The sequence below is a fragment of the Symphalangus syndactylus genome, chromosome 2, assembly GCF_028878055.3.
Source record: "Symphalangus syndactylus isolate Jambi chromosome 2, NHGRI_mSymSyn1-v2.1_pri, whole genome shotgun sequence".
Classification (NCBI taxonomy): domain Eukaryota; kingdom Metazoa; phylum Chordata; class Mammalia; order Primates; family Hylobatidae; genus Symphalangus; species Symphalangus syndactylus.
In genome coordinates, this window is record NC_072424.2 from 41,353,693 (window position 1) to 41,373,499 (window position 19,807).

A 19,807-nucleotide genomic window follows, 5' to 3' on the forward strand; every position below is an offset into this window, starting at 1 on the left:
TTCTCCATTGGTCTTGGTCCTCTTATTGAAAAGTATTTGAATATATATGTAAGAGTTTATTTCTGGCTTTCTAATCTATTCCATTGGTCTACTTATCTGACTTTATACCAGTACCATGGTGGTGTGATTAGTAAATGTTGTAAAGGTGTTGCAGTAAATTTTGAAATCAGGAAGCTTGAGTCCTCCAGGTTGGTTCTTCATTTTTAACATTGTTTTGGCTGTTCAAGATGCCTTGAGATTCTATATGAATTTTAGGATGGATTTTCTATCTTTGCTGCAAAAAACCTCATTGGTATTTTGATGTTTCTAAGGTTGATAGGGATTGTATTGAATCTGTAGATTGCCTTGAGTAGTATTGACATCTTAGCAATCTTATCCAATAATATGAACATGGGATATTTTTCCATTTATTTATGTTTTCTCTAATTCCTTTCAGCAGTATTTTGTAGTTTTCATTATACAGTAGTTCCCTCTTATCCATGGGAGATATGTTCCAAAGCCCCGAGTACATGCCTGAAACTGTGGCTAGTACCAAACCCTATATGTATACTATGCACGAACTTCTTTTTTCTTCTTCACAATTTCACAGATAGATTTATTCTTATGGTGGATCTTAGCAACCTCAGCATATGATTTTTTGGTAAACTTTTTACTGACACATAATATTTGTACATATTTATGGGGTACATATGATATTTTGTTACTTGGATTGAATGTGCAATGATCAAGTCAGGGTATGTAGAGTATCCATCACATTGAATAGTTGTCATTTCTATGTGTTGGGAACATTTCAAGTCCCCTCTTCTAGTTATTTTGAAATATACCATATGTTGTTGTTAACTATAGTCATACTGCTTTGCTATTAAGTGTTAGAACGTATCTCTTCTATCTCACTACATGTTTGTACCTATTGACCAACCGCTCTTTACCATCACCCCTAACACCTATCCCAGCATCTGGTAACTATTATTCTACTCCCTACCTCCATGAGATCAATTTTTTTTTCTTTTCTTTTCTTTTTCTCCCTCACCATGAGATGCACTTTTTTTTTTTTTTTTTTTGAGATGGAGTTTTCACTCTGATTACCCATGCTGAAGTGCAGTGGTGCAATCTCAGCTCACTGCAGCCTCCGTCTCCCGGGTTCAAGCGATTCTCCTGCCTCAGCCTCTCGAGTAGCTGGGATTACAGGCACGCACCACTACACTGGACTAATTTTTGTACTTTTGGTAGAGACAGGTTTTCACCATATTAGCCAGGTTGGTCTCTTAACTCCTGACCGCCCGCCTTGACCTCCCAAAGTGCTGGGATTACAGGCGTGAGCCACTGCAGCCGACCAGAGATCCACTTTTTAGCTCCTACATATGAGTGAGAACATGTGATATCTGTCTTTCTGTGCCTGATTAATTTCACTTTATAGCCTCCAGTTCCATCCATGTTGCTGCAAATTGACAGGATTTCATTCTTTTTTTATGGCAGAATAGTATTCCGTTGTGTATATATGCCACATTTTCTTTATCATTCATCCATTGATGGACACTTACGTTGATTCCATATCTTTGCTATTGTGAATAATGCTGCAATAAACATGGGGATGCAGATATTCCTTTGAAAACTGATTTTCTTCCCTTTGAATAAATACCAAGTAGTGGGACTGATGTATTATATGGTAGTTCTATTTTTAGTTTTTTGAGAAGTCTTCATACTGCTTTCCATAATGGCTATACTAATTTACATTCCCACCAACAGCGTATAAGAGTTCTCTTTTCTTCACATCCTCATCAGCATCTGTTTTTATTTTATTTTATTTATTTATTTTTTTGAGATGGAGTCTCACTCTGTCGCCAGGCTGGAGTGCAGTGGCGCAATCTCGGCTCACTGCAAGCTCTGCCTCCCGGGTTCACGCCATTCTCCTGCCTCAGCCTCCCGAGTAGCTGGGACTACAGGCGCCTGCCACCATGCCCGGCTAATTTTTTTGTGTTTTTAGTAGAGACGGGGTTTCACCATGTTAGCCAGGATGGTCTCGATCTCCTGACCTCATGATCTGCCCGCCTCGGCCTCCCAAAGTGCTGGGATTACAGATGTGAGCCACCGTGCCCGGGCTATTTTTTTTTTTTTTTTTGAGACAGTCTCACTCTGTCACCCAGGCTGGAGTGTGGTGGCATGATCACAGCTCATTGGGCTCAAGTGATCCTCCTACTTCAGCCTCCTGGTTAGCTGGGACCACAGGTGCATGCCACCACACCTGGCTAGTTTTTAATTTTTTGTAGAGATGAGGTCTTGCTATGTTCCTGCTTTATCATTTTTCCTAAAATTCTTCTTAACTATTTCTAGTTCTGTCCTCTCCTGTTATCAGTCCATCTCTCTCAGTCTGGTTTAACTCTTCCCAACACCACATCTTTTCCTAGGGATTTACAATGTATATACAGTTAAGGCCAATTTCCAATACTTGAGCAGTCCTTTTGTTGTTTCTCTATGAATTGTAAAATACTTAAGACCTCAGACTTTCATGTAAGCCTATTTGTCTAAGCCTGGCGCCCTTTCTGGATATTTTTTCAGCTCATAGCATCTTTGGGGATGGTGGTTTTTGTTGTTTCTTTCCTTTTCTTTCCCTCTCTCCCTCCCTCCCTCCCTCCCTCCCTCCCTTCCTTCCTTCCTTCCTTCCCTTTTTCTTCTCTTCCCTCCCCTCCCCTCTCTTCCCCTCCCCTCTCCTCTTTTTTTCGTCCTGTCCGTCCATCCGTCCTTCCTCCCTCCCTCCCTCTGTTCCCTTTTCTCTTTCCTTTCTTTCCCTTCTTTCCCTTCGTTTCCCTTTCCCCTTCCCTTCCCCTTCCCCTTCCCTTCCCTTCCCTTCCCCTTCCCTTCCCCTCCCCTTCGCTTCCCCTTCCCCTTCGCTTCCCTTCCCCTTCCCCTCCCTTTCCCTTCCCCTTCCTTTTCCCTTCCCCTTCCCTTTTCCTTCCCCTTTCTTTTCCCATTCCCTTCCCTTCCCCTTCCCTTCCCCTTCCTTTCCACTTCCTCTTCCCCTTCTCTTCCCCTTCCCCTTCCCTTCCCCTTCCCCTTTTCCTTCCCTTCCCTACCCCTTCCTTTCCCCTTCCCCTTCCCTTCCCCTTCCCCTTTTCCTTCCCTTCCCTACCCCTTCCCTTCTCTCCCACTTCCCCATTCCCCTTCCCTTCCCCTTTCCTTTCCCTTCCCTTCCTTTCCCCTTCCCTTCCCTTCCGTTCCCCTTCCCCTTCCCTTTCCCTTCCCCTTCCCTTCCCCTTCCTTCCTTTTCTCCTTCCCTTCCCCTTCCCTTTTCCCCTTCCCTTCCCCTTCCTTCCTTTTCTCCTTCCCTTCCCCTTCCCTTTTCCCCTTCCCTTCCCCTTCCCTTCCTTTTCCCCTTCCCTTCCTCTTCCCTTTCTTTTCCCCTTCCCCTTCCCTTCCCCTCCCCCTCCCTTCCTTTCCCCTTCCCCTTCCCTTCCCCTTCCCCTTCCCTTCCCCTCCCCTTCCCCTCCCCTTCCCCTCCACTTCCCCTCCTCTTCTCCTTCCTTTTCCCTTCCCCTTCCCCTTCCCTTCCCCTCCCCCTCTCTTCCTTTCTCTTTCCCCTCCCCTCCCCTTCCCTTCCCCTTCCGTTCCCCTTCCCTTCCCCTCCTCTTCTCCTCCTCTTCTCCTTCCTTTTCCCTTCCCCTTCCCCTTCTCTTCCCCTTCCCCTTCCCTTCCCCTTCCTTTCCCTTCCCTTCCCCTTCCCTTCCCCTTCCCCTTCCCTTCCCCTTTCCTTTCCCTCCCCCTTTCCTTTCCCTTCCCCTTCCCTTCCCCTTTCCTTTCCTTCCCCCTTCCCCTCCCCCTTCCCCTTCCTTTCCATTCCCCTTCCTTCCGCTTCCCCTTCCCTTCCCCTTCCATTCCCCTTCCCCTTCCCTTTCCCCTTCCCTTCCTTTTCCCTTCCCCTTCCCTTTCCCCTTCCCCTTCTGCTTCCACTTCCCCTTCCCTTCCCCTTGCCTTTCCCCTTCCCTTCCCTTCCCCTTTCCCTTCCCCTTTCTCTTCCCCTTCCCCTTCCCCTTCCTTTTCCCCTTCCCCTTTCCCTTCCTTCCTTCTTTATTTTCTTTCTTTTGACAGGGTCTCACTCTGCCGCCCAGGCTGGAGTGCAGTAGTGCTATCTGCTCACTGCAGCTTTGACTTCCCAGGCTCAAGCGATCCTCCCACCTCAGCTTCCCAAGTAGCCGGGACAGGTGCGTGCCACCATGCCTGGCTAATTTTTCTGTTATTTGTGGTGACAGGGTACTACCATGTTGCCCAGGCTGGTGTTGAACTCCTGGGCTCAAGCATTTCTCCTGCCTTGGCCTCCCAAAGTGTTGGGGTTATATGCATGAGCCACCGCTCTTGGCCTTCTTTCTTTTTTTTAAATGAAGTTTACAGAATAGATATAAAATATTCTTGTTTGGAGAAAATTTCTGTTGGTCTTAAGCTCTGTTTTATAGTTTTTCAATTTAGAAATTAAACTGGCTGGGCGTGGTGGCTCACGCCTATAATCCCAGCACTTTGGGAGGCCAAGGCAGGTGGATCACCTGAGGTCAGGAGTTCAAGACCAGCCTAGTCAACATGGTGAAACCCCGTCTCTACTACAAAAATTAGCCGGGTGTGGTGGCGGATGCCTGTAGTCTCAGCTACTTGGAGGCTGAGGCAGGAGAATCACTTGAACCCAGGAGGCAAAGGTTGTGGTGAGCCAAGATTGCGCCACTGCACTCCAGCCTGGCGACAGAGCGAGACTCCATCTCAAAAAAAAAAAAAGAAAAGAAATTAAACTATACATATCATAATGTTTTTGTCATGAGACTCTTTGAAAACCTTTATTTTGAAAAATTTCAAATATAGAGAAAAGTTAAAAGAGTTAAACAGTGAATACTCATATATAACTCTCCCCCAGTGTCAACAAATGTTATCATTTTGCCATATTAGCTTTATCTCTCTCTATATATGTTCATACACTTTTTTGGCTGAATCACTAAAGTAATTGCAGACACCATGATACTTCATTCCTAAGTACTTAAGTATGCATCTCCCAATAATAAAAATATTCTCTTAAGAATCACACTACTGGCCGGGTGCGGTGGCTCATGCCTGTAATCCCAGCACTTGGCTGAGGCGGGCAGATCATGAGGTCAGGAGATCGAGACCATCCTGGCTAACATGGTGAAACCCCGTCTCTACTAAAAATACAAAAAATTAGCCAGGCGCGGTGGCAGGCGCCTGTAGTCCCAGCTACTCGGGAGGCTGAGGCAGGAGAATGGCGTTAACCCGGGAGGTGGAGCTTGCAGTGAGCCGAGATTGCGCCACTGCACTCCAGCCTGGGCGACAGAGCCAGACTCCGTCTCAAAAAAAAAAAGAAAAAAAAAAAATCACACTACTATTATTACATCTAAGAAACCAACAAGAATTTCTTATCCTCTAACTTTCAGTACATATTCAAATTCCCCAGCTGTCCTAAGAATGTATTTCATAGTTTTTTTCAATATAGGCCAATCAAAGTTTCTGTACTGGTTTTAATTATTATGACACTTTTAATCTGCACACTCATGCTTTTTCTTCATGTCATTTGTTGAAGCATCAAGTTAACTGTGTTGTAGAATGTCTCACATTCTAAATTTGTCTTATTGTTTTCTCAAGTTATTTAACTTGTTCCTCTATCACCTTCCATGCAGTTCCTGTAAAGTAGAAGCTAGATCTAGGGTCTTAATCAGATTCAGATTAAGCATTTTTGGCAAAGATACTTCACAGGTGATGTTTGTGTGCCTCACATTGCCTCACATGAGGAGATACAGATTGTTTGATTTTCTCTCTTCATGATGTTAATTTTGCTAACTGCCAGATCTTTCAGTTATAAAGGTAAATTTTTTTCCCCTTTGCAATTAGTAAATAACCTGTAGAGTGATTACCTAATAATGGTTTTAGCATCCGTTGATAATCCTGCTGGAATCTATGATGACATTGGGTATTAAAAATTAAGATTTTCTAATTTTGTCATTCAGCCTTTATTAGCTGACTTTCTTCTTTGGAGAATAGCTTTTCTTTGTCTCATTCTCTTTCCCTTTAAAAATGAATATTAATATAAACTCATGGATTTTTATTTTTCCAAAGTGTTAGTCAATTTTATTTATAATGTTGATATTCTCCTGGGCAATGTGGCAAAACCCCATCTCTATGAAAAATACAAAAAATTAGCCGGACGTGATGGCACACTCCTGTGGTCCCAGCTACTCAGAGGCTAAGGTGGTAGGATGGCTTGAGCCCAGGAGGTGGAGGTTGCACTGAGCCGAGATTATGCCATTGCACTCCAGCCTGGGTGACAGAGTGAGACCCTGTCACAAACAAACAAACAAACAAACAAAATTGATATTTAAATTATCCCAGATTTGGCCAGTGATAGCCCTTGTTAACCGGCTTCTACATCTTTTTGACAGGACTGTATTGTCTTTGAGTGTTTCCTTTCTGGTATAAAATGTTCCCAGCTCACTTTGTACTTGCGCTGGCCTAGATCTGGAGTAATTATTTCTCCAGGGAACCTTGGCTTCTGAGTGATACTAGGTATACTCATTGTTTCTGGTGTGTCATTGCTTCTAGGCTGCTTGAGGGCAAAGAAATAGATTAAAACATTTTTTTTTTTTTTTTTTTTTTTTTTTTTTTTTTTTTTTTGAGACAGAGTCTCGCTCTGTCGCCCAGGCTGGAGTGCAGTGGCGCAATCTCGGCTCACTGCAAGCTCCGCCTCCCGGGTTCACGCCATTCTCCTGCCTCAGCCTCCGAGTAGCTGGGACTACAGGCGCCCGCCACCGCGCCCGGCTAATTTTTTGTATTTTTTAGTAGAGACGGGGTTTCACCGTGGTCTCGATCTCCTGACCTCGTGATCCGCCCGCCTCGGCCTCCCAAAGTGCTGGGATTACAAGCGTGAGCCACCGCGCCCGGCCTAAAACATTTTTTTAAAGCAATTGTAAGTTCATATTAATACCACCAATTCAGATTCAATACTACAGAACTTTTTCTTGGCTTCTTTTATTTTGTATTTGTATTTCTTTTTTTCTTATATTACAAATTTCAGATTTTTTTTTTTTTTTTTTTGGAGATTTTCACTGTGTCACCCAGGCTGGAGTGCAGTAGCATGATCTGGGCTCACAGCAGCCTCTGCCTGCTGGGCCCAGTGGATCCTCCCACCTCAGCCTCTCGAGTAGCTGGGTCTACAGGTGAGCGCCACCACACCTGGCTAATTTTTGTATTTTTGTAGAAATGGGTCTCACCATGTTGCCCAGGCTGGTCTCAAACTCCTGGGCTCAAGTGATCTACCCGCTTTGGCCTCCCAAAGATGAGGTGAAACCCCGTCTCTACAAAAGTACAAAAATTAGCCGGGCATGATGGTGGGTGCCTGTAATCCCAGCTACGTGGGAGGCTGAGGTAAGAATCACTTGAACGTGGGAGGCGGAGGTTGCAGTGAGCCGAGATCATGCCATTGCACTCTAACCTGGGCGAGAGAGTGAGACTCCGTCTCAAAAAAAAAAAAAAAAGTCAAAACCACATTAAAAGATATACTTAGAGAAATCTCAGTCCTTTCTAATTATTTTCATTGTTTTCTGGGTTATCCTCTTAGTGTTTCTTTTCATAAAAACAAGTAAATGTATATTTGTGTGTATATTCCTATTTCCCGTTTTTTTCTTACACAAATATACATTTACTTCACTTTTCTCACTCAACAGTAGATCCTAGAAATCCTTCCATATCAATTCATTGTTTCTTCCTTCTCTCCATCCTTTCTTTTTCTGTCCCTCCTTTCCTTTCCTTTCTTTCTTTCCTCTGTTCCTTTCTTTCTCTCCCTTCCTTTCTTCATAGTACTGTATTGTATGGATGTATGAAAGTTGATTCAACCAGTTCTCTATTAAAGAACATTTGGGTTGTATCCAATTGTTTGATTAATCTTATACAAGTGTGTTTTGTATTTCTGGAGTTACATACTCAGGATATGTTACCAGTAGTGAGGTTTCTGGGTAAAAGGGTAAGTGCAAATGTAATTTTATTAGATGTTACCAACCCAGTTTTCCTCTATGGTAGTTATATTATTTTGCACATCTACTAAGACAGTATCAGGGTAGTTGTCACAGGATTCTACTCCATAGTAATTCTAAATGGTATTTCTTTCTTTCTTTTTTGAGACAGGGTCTTGCTCTGTTGCCTAGGCTGGAGTGCAGTGGTATGAACATGGCTCACTGCAGCCTTGAACTTCTGGGCTCAAGAGATTCTCCCCCTTAGCCTTCTGAGAGCTGGGACCACAGGCATGCACCACCATGCCCGGCTAATTTTTTTGTAATTTTTTTTTTTTTTTTGAGACGGAGTTTCGCTCTTGTTGCCCAGGCTGGAGTGCAATGGTGCGATCTTGGCACACTGCAACCTCTGTCTCCTGGGTTCAAGCAATTCTCCTGCCTCAGTCTCCTGAGTACCTGGGATTACAGGCATACGCCACCACACCCAGCTAATTTTGTATTTTTAGTAGAGACGGGGTTTCACCATGTTGGTCAGGCTGGTCTCGAACTCCTGACCTCAGGTGATCCACCCACCTCGGCCTCCCATAGTGCTGGGATTACAGGCATGAGCCACCGTGCCGGCCATTTTTTAGTAATTTTTTATAGAGATGGGGTCTCCATGTGTTGCCCAGGCTGGTCACAAACTCCTGGGGTGAAGCCATCCTCCTGCTTCTGCCCCCCCAAAGTGCTGAGATTACAGACGTTAAATGATATTTTCTACACTGTGATTTTAAAATGTGATCTGGAGACCACTTATAATTTGTAAGGATTTGAGGGGGTGGTTTTTGTCGGATGGAAACATTCTTACAAATGTCTGTATTTTTGTCTTTGGCTTGAGTATATACATGCCATGTTTGATTTTTAAAGCGGCAACAACTACATTGGTGTCTTCTCACAGTTTTTCCATCAGATTTGTTGAGGTATTTATTTGGTGGCAAGAGAAAGGAAGCTATGGAGGGGCTATGAATTTTGAGGATCTTTGGCTTTTCTAAAGTAATCTGCTGGTCAAATGATTTTGAGAACCACTGTCCTTGTGGCCTTAAAGAATGTTATATCCTACTAATCACTGGGTTTTGGTTTTCTTTTATGTCCTGCCCAGGCTCCTGCTTACATTCGGGAGTGTGCCAGATTGCACTATTTGGGATCCAGAACTCAGGCATCAAAGGTAAGAATAGGAATCTGCTGTTAAACCAAACAAGGAGAGCGTTAAGACTGGTGGAGTTTTAAAACAAAGTATGAAGTCAAAGTAAAAGCATGGAAAATAAGAAGTTTTTAGTATTATAGCTCAAAATCACTTAGTCATTTTGCCATAATGAAGAAGACTAAGAAGTAAGTTATGTATTAGAATACAAATGCTCCACATGTGAGGTATGGTAGCTCAGGCTTGTAATCCCAGTGACTCTGGAGGCTGAGATGGTAGAATTCAAGTCTACAGTGAGCTGATTGTGCCACTGCACTCCAGCTTGGGTAATATAGCGAGACCCTGTCTCTTGAAAAAAAAAGTACCCCCCTCCACACTGTTTTTATTTGCTTTCAGAGGTTCTCCAGTGATAGATGGTGTCCTCTGCGTAAGAGTGATGACACAGACCCTGTGTTTCAAGGTTTTTCATAAAGTCCTTCTGATAGAAATAATCTGTGAATAGCAGATGTGTTACATATTTTATAGGAACGAAAGGACAATTTTATGTAATTCATTCCTATTTTAGGTTCATTGGTATGGTAAAACTCTATCAAATGGCTAAAAGACTTGAGACCACATGAGTTTAGATAGATAGGGAAATGTATAATGTTTATTCACAAGATTAGATATGATAATGATGATTTTTCTTTTTTTTTTTTTTTTTTTGAGATAGGGTTTCGCTCTGTCGGGTAGGCTGGAGTGCAGTGGCATGATCTTGGCTCCCTGGTCCTCTCACCTCAGCCTCCTGAGTAGCTGGGACTACAGGCATGCACCACCATGCCTGCTAATTTTTGTATTTTTGGTAGAGATGGGGTTTCACCATGTTGCCCAAGTCTCAAACTCCTGGGCTCAAGTAGTCTGGCTGCCTCAGCCTCCCAAAGTGCTGGGATTACAGGCGTGATCCACTGCATCCAGCCTAGATATGAGTATTGAGTTTTAAAAGTAAGAAGTTATGGCCGGGTGTGGTGGCTCATGCCTGTAATCCTAGCACTTTCAGAGGCCAAGGCAGGCGGATCACTTGAGATCAGGAGTTTGAGACCAGCTTGGGCAACATGGCCAAACCCAGTCTCTACCAAAAATGCAAAAAATTAGCCAGATGTGGTGGCACGTACCTGTAGTCTCAGCTACTCGGGAGGCTGAGGTGGGCGGATCACTTGAGCTCAGGAAGTAGAGGTTGCAGTGAGCCAAGATGGTGACATTATACTCCAGTCTGGGTGACAGAGTGAGACCCCATCTCAAAAAAATTTAAAAAGTGAGAAGTTAGGCATTTGACCTTTATATGCCTGCTTGGGTCTCTTCCAAGCATACTTTCCTTTCTTTCCTGTTCTAAGCCTTTTTAAATAAACTTCCACTCCTGCTCTGACAAAAAAAAAAAAAAAAAAGTGAGAAGTTAAAAATTGTACAAGCACTTTTTGAGTGCTTAAAATTTTCAAGTTCTATTCATCCTGTCTTGGTTAGAGACTTGTGCTATTTTTTCTGCTCCTATTTGTTTCTCCCTCTTATTCAGCAAATATTCAGTGTTACCAGGAAAACAGTATTTGGTTTCAACTAGTTTAACTGGAGTGTGGTTTTTGTTAGAGAGCTGTTTTTGTTCCTCTAGCACTGCTGTCTGGTTGTCGTATTAAGTTGCCATGTGTGGGAAGGAGTATTAGCCAAGAGTCAGAGCCCTTAGGCTCCCAGGTGGGTCCGTCACTTTAGTATCCAGATGACTTTAAACTTACAGTTTAACCTCAGTTTTTTTCCTCTGTCAGATGGGAATCATGATGCTTTCCGTGCTTACCTTGTTGAATTATTGAATAAATTAATGAAATTAAAAGATGCTTTAAAAACTGAACTCTTATACAAATATAACTCTTGGTGGCAGTATTTTAAATGCACTTAGGTTCTCTGGGCAGGTCATGGGAGTGGGCTATTAATATAACCTATATTAATAGGTTCCTTGTTATCTAACAATAGTGTTAAGATTTTTCTTATTCCTGAGTGTAGGAGTATACCATGTCCGCACTCTCCCTTTTTTTTTCCCAGGTTTTTGTAAGAACCCCAAAACAAAGTTGGCAGGATATATTAATTTATTCTTCTTTTAAATTTTCCTTAGGATGACCTTGACCTGATAGCTTCATGTCATACTAAGTCCTTTCAGCTGGCAAAGTCTCAGAAACGGAACCGGGTAGATTCCTGCCCTCACCAGGAGGAGACCCAGCACCATACGGAAGAGGCACTGAGAGAGCTGTTTCAACACGTTCACAATATGCCAGAGTCAGCAAAGAAGAAACAACTTATTAGACAGGTGCCTAAAGGCAGGGAAGTTGTGATGGGGCTTTAGGAGTGTAATCGTGGTCGTAGAATCAGTAGGTCATATTGTTAAGAATCTCATTTAATTTTTGGTTCAGCCGAGAAAGCAGGCTTGTGTATGGAATCTCCACGGCAATCTCTGTGCCATTGCTCCACTAGAGAAAGGAGTGGAGTCTCTTGATTTCTAGTTAAGCAGGAGGATCCAAGTGTGGTTAGAGAGTCTCTCATTTTGGTCGTGTCCCAAGTTTGCTGAGAGAGGACCAGCAGTTACAATATATTGTTCCAAAGTTTAAACCCTCCAGATTTTCTTAGCAAATAACTTTTCTGAGTTTCAGTTTTTTTGTTTTGTAAAATGGTAATAGTAACATCGATGTTTCAAAGTTCTAAAAATTAGAGATAATCTATGTAGAGTGGCTGGCATAGCAAAGTCTAAGTGGTAACTTTTTACTACAGAGTTGTTTGCAGTTAGAGAACACAATAAATCAGGGCCCTAGTCTGATACTAGAAAGTAGGAATTCTGGTGGCTATGTTTGTTTATGCTGGAGCTATGGGAACAAATTTGCTATTTTGGAACTCAAAGTATGGTTTAAGTAAGTCCTGTGACTTTGGGTAGTTTCTCAGGAGATTAATTTTGTCTCAATCCCTCTTGAATTTTACCTGAGCAGGCAGGGTCAGCTTCTTTTATTCAACTGGGACTTTCTTGGGGAAAGAGTCTGTTTTTGCTTATTTTATACCTACTCTCAGCATAAGGCCAGGTATAAACAAGTACTCAGAAAATGGTGAACTGAGCTGTTCTTAAGAATTTACAAAGTAATTTAAGAGAAGTTTCTGCCATCTCTTTGAAGTTACTTTGAGATCTAGCAAATTGTGTTACAACTGGAATTTTACAGGGTGTTGGCTGAGTATTGCTGCAGATTCAAACCAGTCTAGTGATTTAATTCTTGATAGAAACTAAGTAGTTTCATGTAGGACAGGTATAATGACTTCTTTCAACAAGAACACTGATACCGGCTGGGTGCAGTGGCTCACACCTGTAAGCCCAGCACTTTGGGAGGCCTAGGCGGGTGGATCACCTGAGGTCAGGAGTTCAAGACCAGCCTGACCAACATGGAGAAACCCTGTCTCTACTAAAAATACAAAATTAGGGCTGGGCGCAGTGGCTCACGCCTGTAATCTCAGCACTTTGGGAGGACGAGGCAGGCAGATCACCTGAGGTCGGGAGTTTGAGACCAGCCTGACTAACACGGAGAAACCTGGTCTCTACTAAAAATACAAAAAAATCAGCTGAGTGTGGTGGCGCATGCCTGTAATCCCAGCTACTCAGGAGGTTGAGGCAGGAGAATTACTTGAACCCAGGAGGTAGAGGTTGTGGTGAGCCGAGATGATGCATTGCACTCCAGCCTGGGCAACAAGAGTGAAACTCCGTTTCAACAAAACAAAACAAAACAAAAACAAAATTAGCCAGGTGTGGTGGCGCATGCCTGTAATCCCAGCTACACTGGAGGCTGAGGCAGGAGAATTGCTTGAGCCCGGGAGGCAGAGGTTGCGGTGAGCCGAGTTCGTGGCATTGCACTCCAGCCTGGGCAATAAGAGCAAAACCCCGTCTCAAAAAAAAAAAAAAAGAACACTGATACTTAAAGATAAGAAAGAAAAAGACATTTTGCACTTTTTAGAAAAACAGAAAATTATAGAGAAGGGTAAGAAGAAAGCAAATCACTCTTCCTGCCAATGTTTACACTGTGGGCATTTCTTTTGGTCTTTTTCCTCTGGGTATCTTCTTACATAGTTAGGATCATACCATGTACTTTAAAATGTTTTCCTTTTTTCACTAAACATTACAGTCTAAGCATTTCTTATGCATGCATGCAGACTCCTTCCATACATTTTATTTTATTTTATTTTATTTTTTTGAGACAGAGTCTCGCTCTGTTGCCCAGGCTGGAGTACAATGGCGCGATCTCGGCTCACTGCCACCTCTGTCTCCTGGGTTCAAGCAATTCGCCTGCCTCAGCCTGCTGAATAGCTAGGACTACATGCATGTGCCACCACCACGCCTGACTAATTTTTGCATTTTTAGTAGAGATGGAGTTTCACCATGTTGGCCAGGCTGGTCTTGAACTCCTGACCTCAAGTGATCCACCCGTCTCGGCCTCCCAAAGTGCTGGGATTACAGGTGTGAGCCACCGCACCTGGCCATCCTTCGATATGTTTTAAATACTGCTGTATCTTTCTTTTTTTTTTTTTTTTTTTTTGAGACGGAGTCTGGCTCTGTCACCCAGGCTGGAGTGCAGTGGCGCAGTCTCAGCTCACTTCAAGCTCCACCCCCCAGGTTCACGCCATTCTCCTGCCTCAGCCTCTCCGAGTAGCTGGGACTACAGGCGCCCGCCACCACGCCCGGCTAATTTTTTGTATTTTTAGTAGAGACGGGGTTTCACCGTGTTAGCCAAGATGGTCTCGATCTCCTGACCTCGTGATCCGCCCGCCTCGGCCTCCCAAAGTGCTGGGATTACAAGCGTGAGCCACCGCGCCCGGCCTATAATATTCTATTCTATATAACCAAATTTATACATAATTTGCCTACTACTGGACATATTTGGGAATTAGGTTTTTAGTTTATAAATTTTTGTTCGTAAGTATTTTCATTGCAGATTATTTTCTAGAAGTGGCATGATAAATGAATATATATATATTTTTGGCTGCTACATGCACTAGGTCCCTTTTAATAGATAAGTTCCTCTTTTTCTCCCTTTCTTCTTTTTTTTTCGCCTTAAAACATTGCCAGTTTGTTTGAATAAACTTTAAAATAAAAACTGGGTAAGTACCCTTTACCCAATTCCCCCTAATATTAACATTATAAAAACTAAGAAATTAACATTAGTACAGGGCCAGGCAGGGTGGCTCATGGTTGTAATCCCAGCACTTTGGGAGGCTGAGGCAGGCCGATCATCTGAGGTCGGGAGTTCGAGACCAGCCTGACCAACATGGAGAAACCCCATCTCTACTAAAAATACAAAATTAGCCAGGCATGGTGGCTCAGGCCTGTAATCCCAGCACTCGGGAGGCTGAGGCAGGAGAATCACTTGAACCAGGGAGGCAGAGGTTGCCGTGAGCCGAGGTCATGCCATTGCACTCCAGCCTGGGCAACAAGAGTGAAACTCATGTCAACAAAACAAAATTAGTACATTACTTACTAACATTACAGAGTTTACTTTTTTTTTTTTCCCCTAATATCCTTTTTTTTTTTGCTCCAGGATCCAATCCAGGGTGCCACACTACATTTAGACACACACACACACACACACACTCTCTCTCTCTCTCTCTCTCTGTCTCTCTCTCTGTCTCTCTCTCACTCCCTTTTTCTTTTTTCTCTTTTTTTTTTTTTTTTTTGAGACGGAGTCTCGCTCTGTCATCAGGCTGGAGTGCAGTGGCACGATCTCCGATCTCGGCTCACTGCAATCTCTGCCTCCTGGGTGCAAGCGAGTCCCCTGCCTCAGCCTCCAGAGTAGCTGGGACTACAGGCGTGCCACCATGCCCGGCTAATTTTTTTTTTGTATTTTAGTAGAGACGGGGTTTCACCATGTTGCCCAGGATGGTCTCGATCTCCTGACCTTGTGATCCCCCCACCTTGGCCTCCCAAAGTGTTGGGATTACAGGCGTGAGCCACCGCGCCCAGCCCACTCCCTTTTTCTTTATAGTCATGTGTCACTTGATGATTGGGATATGTTCTAACAAATGTGTTTTTAGGTGATTTCATTGTTGTGTGAACATCATAGAGTGTACTTACATAAACCTAGATGGCGTAGCTTAGTACACACCTAGGCTGTATGGTGTAGCCTGTTGCTTCTGGGCTACAAACCTGTACAGGATGTTACTGTACTGAGTACTGTAGGCAATTGTAACAATGGTAAGTATTTGTATATCTAAACAAAGGAAAGGTACAGTAAAAATACAGTATAAAAGATAAAAAATAGTACACCTGTATAGGGCAGTTACCATGAATGGAGCTTGCAGGATTGGGAGTTACTCTAGGTGTGTCAGTGAGTGGTGAGTGAATATGAAGACCTAGGACATTGCTGACACGACTGTAGACCACTGTACACTTAGGCTAGACTAAATTTATAAAATTTTTTTCTTCAATAATTAATTGCCTTTAGCTTACTGTAACTTTTTTACTTTACAGACTTAAAGCTTTTTTAACTTTCTGGCTCTTGTAATAACACTTAGCTTAAAACACAAAAACACTATGCATTGGTACAAAATATTTTCTGTATATCTTTATGCTATAAGCATTTTTCTATTTTAAAAACTTTTAATTTTTTTTGTAAATTTTAAAACTTTTTAATTAAAAATTAAGACACAGGCTGGGCGTGGTAGCTCACTCCTGTAATCCCAGCACTTTGGGAGGCCAAAGTGGGAGGATTGCTTTAGGCCAGGAGTTCGAGACCACTCTGGGCAGCATTGACTTTGTATCCACAAAATATTTAAAAAAATTAACTGGGCTTGTTAGTGTGTGCCTGTAGTCGTAGCTACTCAGGAGGCCTCAGCCTCAGCCTCAGCAGGATGAATCGCTTGAGCCCAGGAGTTTGGGGCTGCACTGAGCTATGATCCCCACCACTGAACTCCAGCCTGGGCAATAGAGAGAGACTCCGTCTCTAAAAAATAAAAAAAACCCAAAACTGAAGACACAAATATACACATTAACCTAGGCCTACACAAGATCATTAATATCACCGTCTTCTGCCTCTACATATTATTCCACTAGAAGGTCTTCAGAGGCAGTATCACTCATGGAGCTGTCATCTCCTATGATAACAATGCCTTTTTCTAGAATACCTCCTGAAAGACCTGCCCGAGGCTGTTTTATAGTTAACTTTAAAAAAAAAAATAAGTAGAAGTGCACTCTAAAATAATGGTAAAAGGTATGAATGATGATAAAAGTGTAGTACAGTAAATACATAAACCAGTAACATTTATTATTGTTGTTTTGTTTTTGTTTTTGTTTTTTTTGGAGATACAGTCTTGCTCTGTCGCCCAGGCTGGAGTGCAAATGACGCGAAGTTGGCTCACTGCAACCTCTGCCTCCCAGATTCAAGCGATTCTCCTGCCTCAGCCTCCCGAGTAGCTGGGATTACAGGCGCCCACCACCACACCCAGCTAATTTTTGTATTTTTAGTGGAGATGAGGTTTCACCCTGTTGGCCAGGCTAGTCTTGAACTCCTGGTCTCAAGTGTTCCACCTGTCTTGGCCTCCTAAAGTGTTGGGATTACAGGCGTGAGCTGCCATGTCTAGCCCATTTATTATCATTATCAAGAATTATGTACTATATATAATGGTATGTACTAGAATTTTATACAGCTAGCAGCACAGTAGGTTTGTTTATTCCAGCATCACTGCAGTCACTTGAGTAACACATTGTGCTGTGATGTTAGGACAGCAGTGATGTCATGAGGTGACAGGAATTTTTCACCTCCATTATAATCTGATGGGACCTACTGTCATATACATGGTCTGTCATTGACCAAAATGTCATTATGCGGTGCATGATTGTATTTGAACCTTATTTGTGGAAGAAACTATATTTTTTTCCATTTCCATAGACTGAGTTTGTTTTTTTTTTCTTTTGAGACAAGGTCTATCTCTGTTGCCTAGACTGGAATGACGTGATCTCAGCTCACTGCAACCTCTGCCTCCTGGGTTCAAGCCATCCTCCCACTTCAGCCTCCTGAGTAGCCGGGACTACAGGCGTGTGCCACCATGCCTGGCTAATTTTTGTATTTTTTGTAGAGACAAGGTTTTGCTATGTTGCCCAGGCTGGTCATGAACTCTTGAGCTCAAGTGATCTGCTGCTGGCTTTGGCCTCCCAAAGTGCTGAGATTACAGGCATGAGTCACCGTGCTTGGCCTATATTCTGGATTTTAATGATTACATTCCTGTGGTGTTATTCAACATGTTTCACAGTCCTCTGTTCATGCTATAAACTGGTAGTTAGATCTATTTCTAGAGGCTTGATCTGATTCTAATTCAGTTTTTCAGGCTAAGAACACTTTATATGTGGTGTATTTTTTTTTTTATTCTGAGTCTGTTGCCCAGGCTGGAGTGCAGTGGCACAATCATGGCTCACAGCAGCCTCGACCTCCCTGGGCTCAGGTGATCATGATCCTCCCACTGCAGCCTCCCAAGTAGCTGAGACTACAGATGTACACCACCATGCCCGGCTAATTTTTTGTATTTTTAGTGGTGTGTACTTTTTAATATGCATTTTAAAAAGGCTCTGGATACACCTTGCTAAATACCTTCCTAGAACATTTTGCCAGTTAACACTCCGCCGAGTTGAATATGAGAGAATTTACCTTATTGTACCCTTGCCAGCGTCAGGAACGATGCATTTTTACCTGTCCCAATTTATTCAGGAGGGATACTTACTAGCTAAGCTCTTTAGACGTGGCTAATTTTTCTGCCTGCCGAGATAATTAACTTTGAGAACCTCTTGGTACTTTTATGTAAAAGTAATTTTTTAACCTCCAGAACTTGAACTGATAAAATTTCCAAATTTTTACAATTCTGAAATTTTAAAAGTATAGTTAGAAAAGACAGAAGAGGCTGGGTGTGGTGGCTTACGCCTGTAATCCTAGCACTTTGGTAGGCTGAGGTGGGCGGATCACTTGAGGTCAGGAGTTCGAGATCAGCCTGGCCAACACAGTGAAAGCCCATCTCTACTAAAAATAGAAAAAATTAGCTGGGTGTGGTGGCGGGCACCTGTAATCCCAGCTACTTGCGACGCTGAGGCATGAGAATTGCTTGAACCTGGGAGGCGGAGGTTGCAGTGAGCCGAGATTGTGCCACTGCACTCCAGCCTGGCAACAGAGTGAGACTCTGTCTCCAATAACAACAACAACATCATCAACAACCAGAAAAGGCAGAAGAGTAGAAGAATTAAATGCTATATTATTATTACTTTTTAAGTGGGAAATGAATGGCTAATCAAAGTATTGAATAAGATTATTCAATGCATTGGGTCTTCTCGTTTTCCACTTTAGATACCTCCAGAGAACTGATGTTGATAGCATTGACAAGTCTGCATTCTGATGTATTTCCTCTGACAATATTGTTGGCAGGCAGTCATGATAGATGTCCATTTAAAGAGTTTTAGTAACTTAAAAAAATTCTGTATGCAATTTATGTTAAATTAGGGACTGTTTTAGACTGTGCCAGTAACTCTGTGGTTCCAAGATGCTTTGTTGCAAAAAAGTTTTGGTTAGCAGCTGGGGATTGTGGATAAATTTCATCAGCTCTCCAAGTCTCAGTTTTTTTGTCTGTAAAATACGGACAGTAATTCCACATTCAAGGAATGTGGCGTGCAGAGCTCCTCAGACCAGTTGAATCCACTTCTTTTGGCATCATCATTTCTGACTTTGTGATGGCTTTTTGACCTCCTAATCCATCTATGCGCAGACTCGGTTTTTCCTGGACTTTTATTTACACTTAGCTATTAGTTGTCACAGAATGCTGTGTCTTGATGGGAAAATATTTATAAAATATTCTCTATGTTTTCTTTTAGTTTAATAAGCAATCATCGACCCAGACACCAGGGCGAGAACCTTCTACTTCCCAGGTACAAAAGAGGGCTCGTTCGCGCTCCTTCAGTGGGCTTATTAAGGTAGGTATCCTGGGCTGTCGTTTTCAGCATTGATTTTTAGGAAATGTAACAATGTGATTTTTCTTATGCATAAAAAGTTTTCTTCTGTTTTTTGGGGACCCTATAAAGGGCTAGTTTATAAGGGGGTAAAGACAAAACGTTGAAAAGCTTTTATATTGCAAAGCGCTTTGCCGTGTTTCACATCAGAGAAGGGGCTCTGTGATGTGAGGAGGAGTAGAAGTAAGGGTCCTTCCTTTTCTTCTGGGGCTGAGGACAGAGTCTGCATTCCTGAGCAGTGTAAGAGGCCTCTTTTGTTTTTTGATCTGCTTCGAGTTACACACTTCTTTATGCAATTTGGTAAACCCGTGGAGAAGTGAGGAAGTTGAGACAGACTAGGGAAACTGTTAGAAAACTGTATTTTCGAATAGGCTAGTGAGTTTTGATACCCCAAATTTTTGTGAGCTTAATATTTTTAACAGTTGTTGTACTTTCTTCCATGTATCAAATTCAGTAAAAATCTTGTTTTTAAAGCAAATACAAAATATGCTTCTATGTTATTGCTGCTATCACCATGTTTGCAGATTAAATTTATAAGTCTTGACTATTGGAACTTGTAGTGAAGGAATATTGCCATCAGGTGGCAGTAGATAACTTGATCATGGGGTTCAAATT

At 42.7% G+C, this 19,807-nt stretch overlaps 1 protein-coding gene across 10 annotated transcripts in view; it reads left to right on the plus strand.

Annotated features, from left to right (window-relative positions):
• ARHGAP19 (Rho GTPase activating protein 19) overlaps positions 1–19,807 on the plus strand; it is a 77,434-nt gene that overhangs the window by 40,338 nt on the left and 17,289 nt on the right. For all 10 annotated transcript variants that reach the window (XM_063629262.1, XM_055253687.2, XM_055253699.2 and 7 more), the window contains 3 exons: positions 9,127–9,192; positions 11,303–11,494; positions 19,058–19,156. In XM_063629262.1, coding sequence (XP_063485332.1) covers positions 9,127–9,192; positions 11,303–11,494; positions 19,058–19,156 — 357 coding nt within the window. The remainder of the gene's footprint in view (positions 1–9,126; positions 9,193–11,302; positions 11,495–19,057; positions 19,157–19,807) is intronic.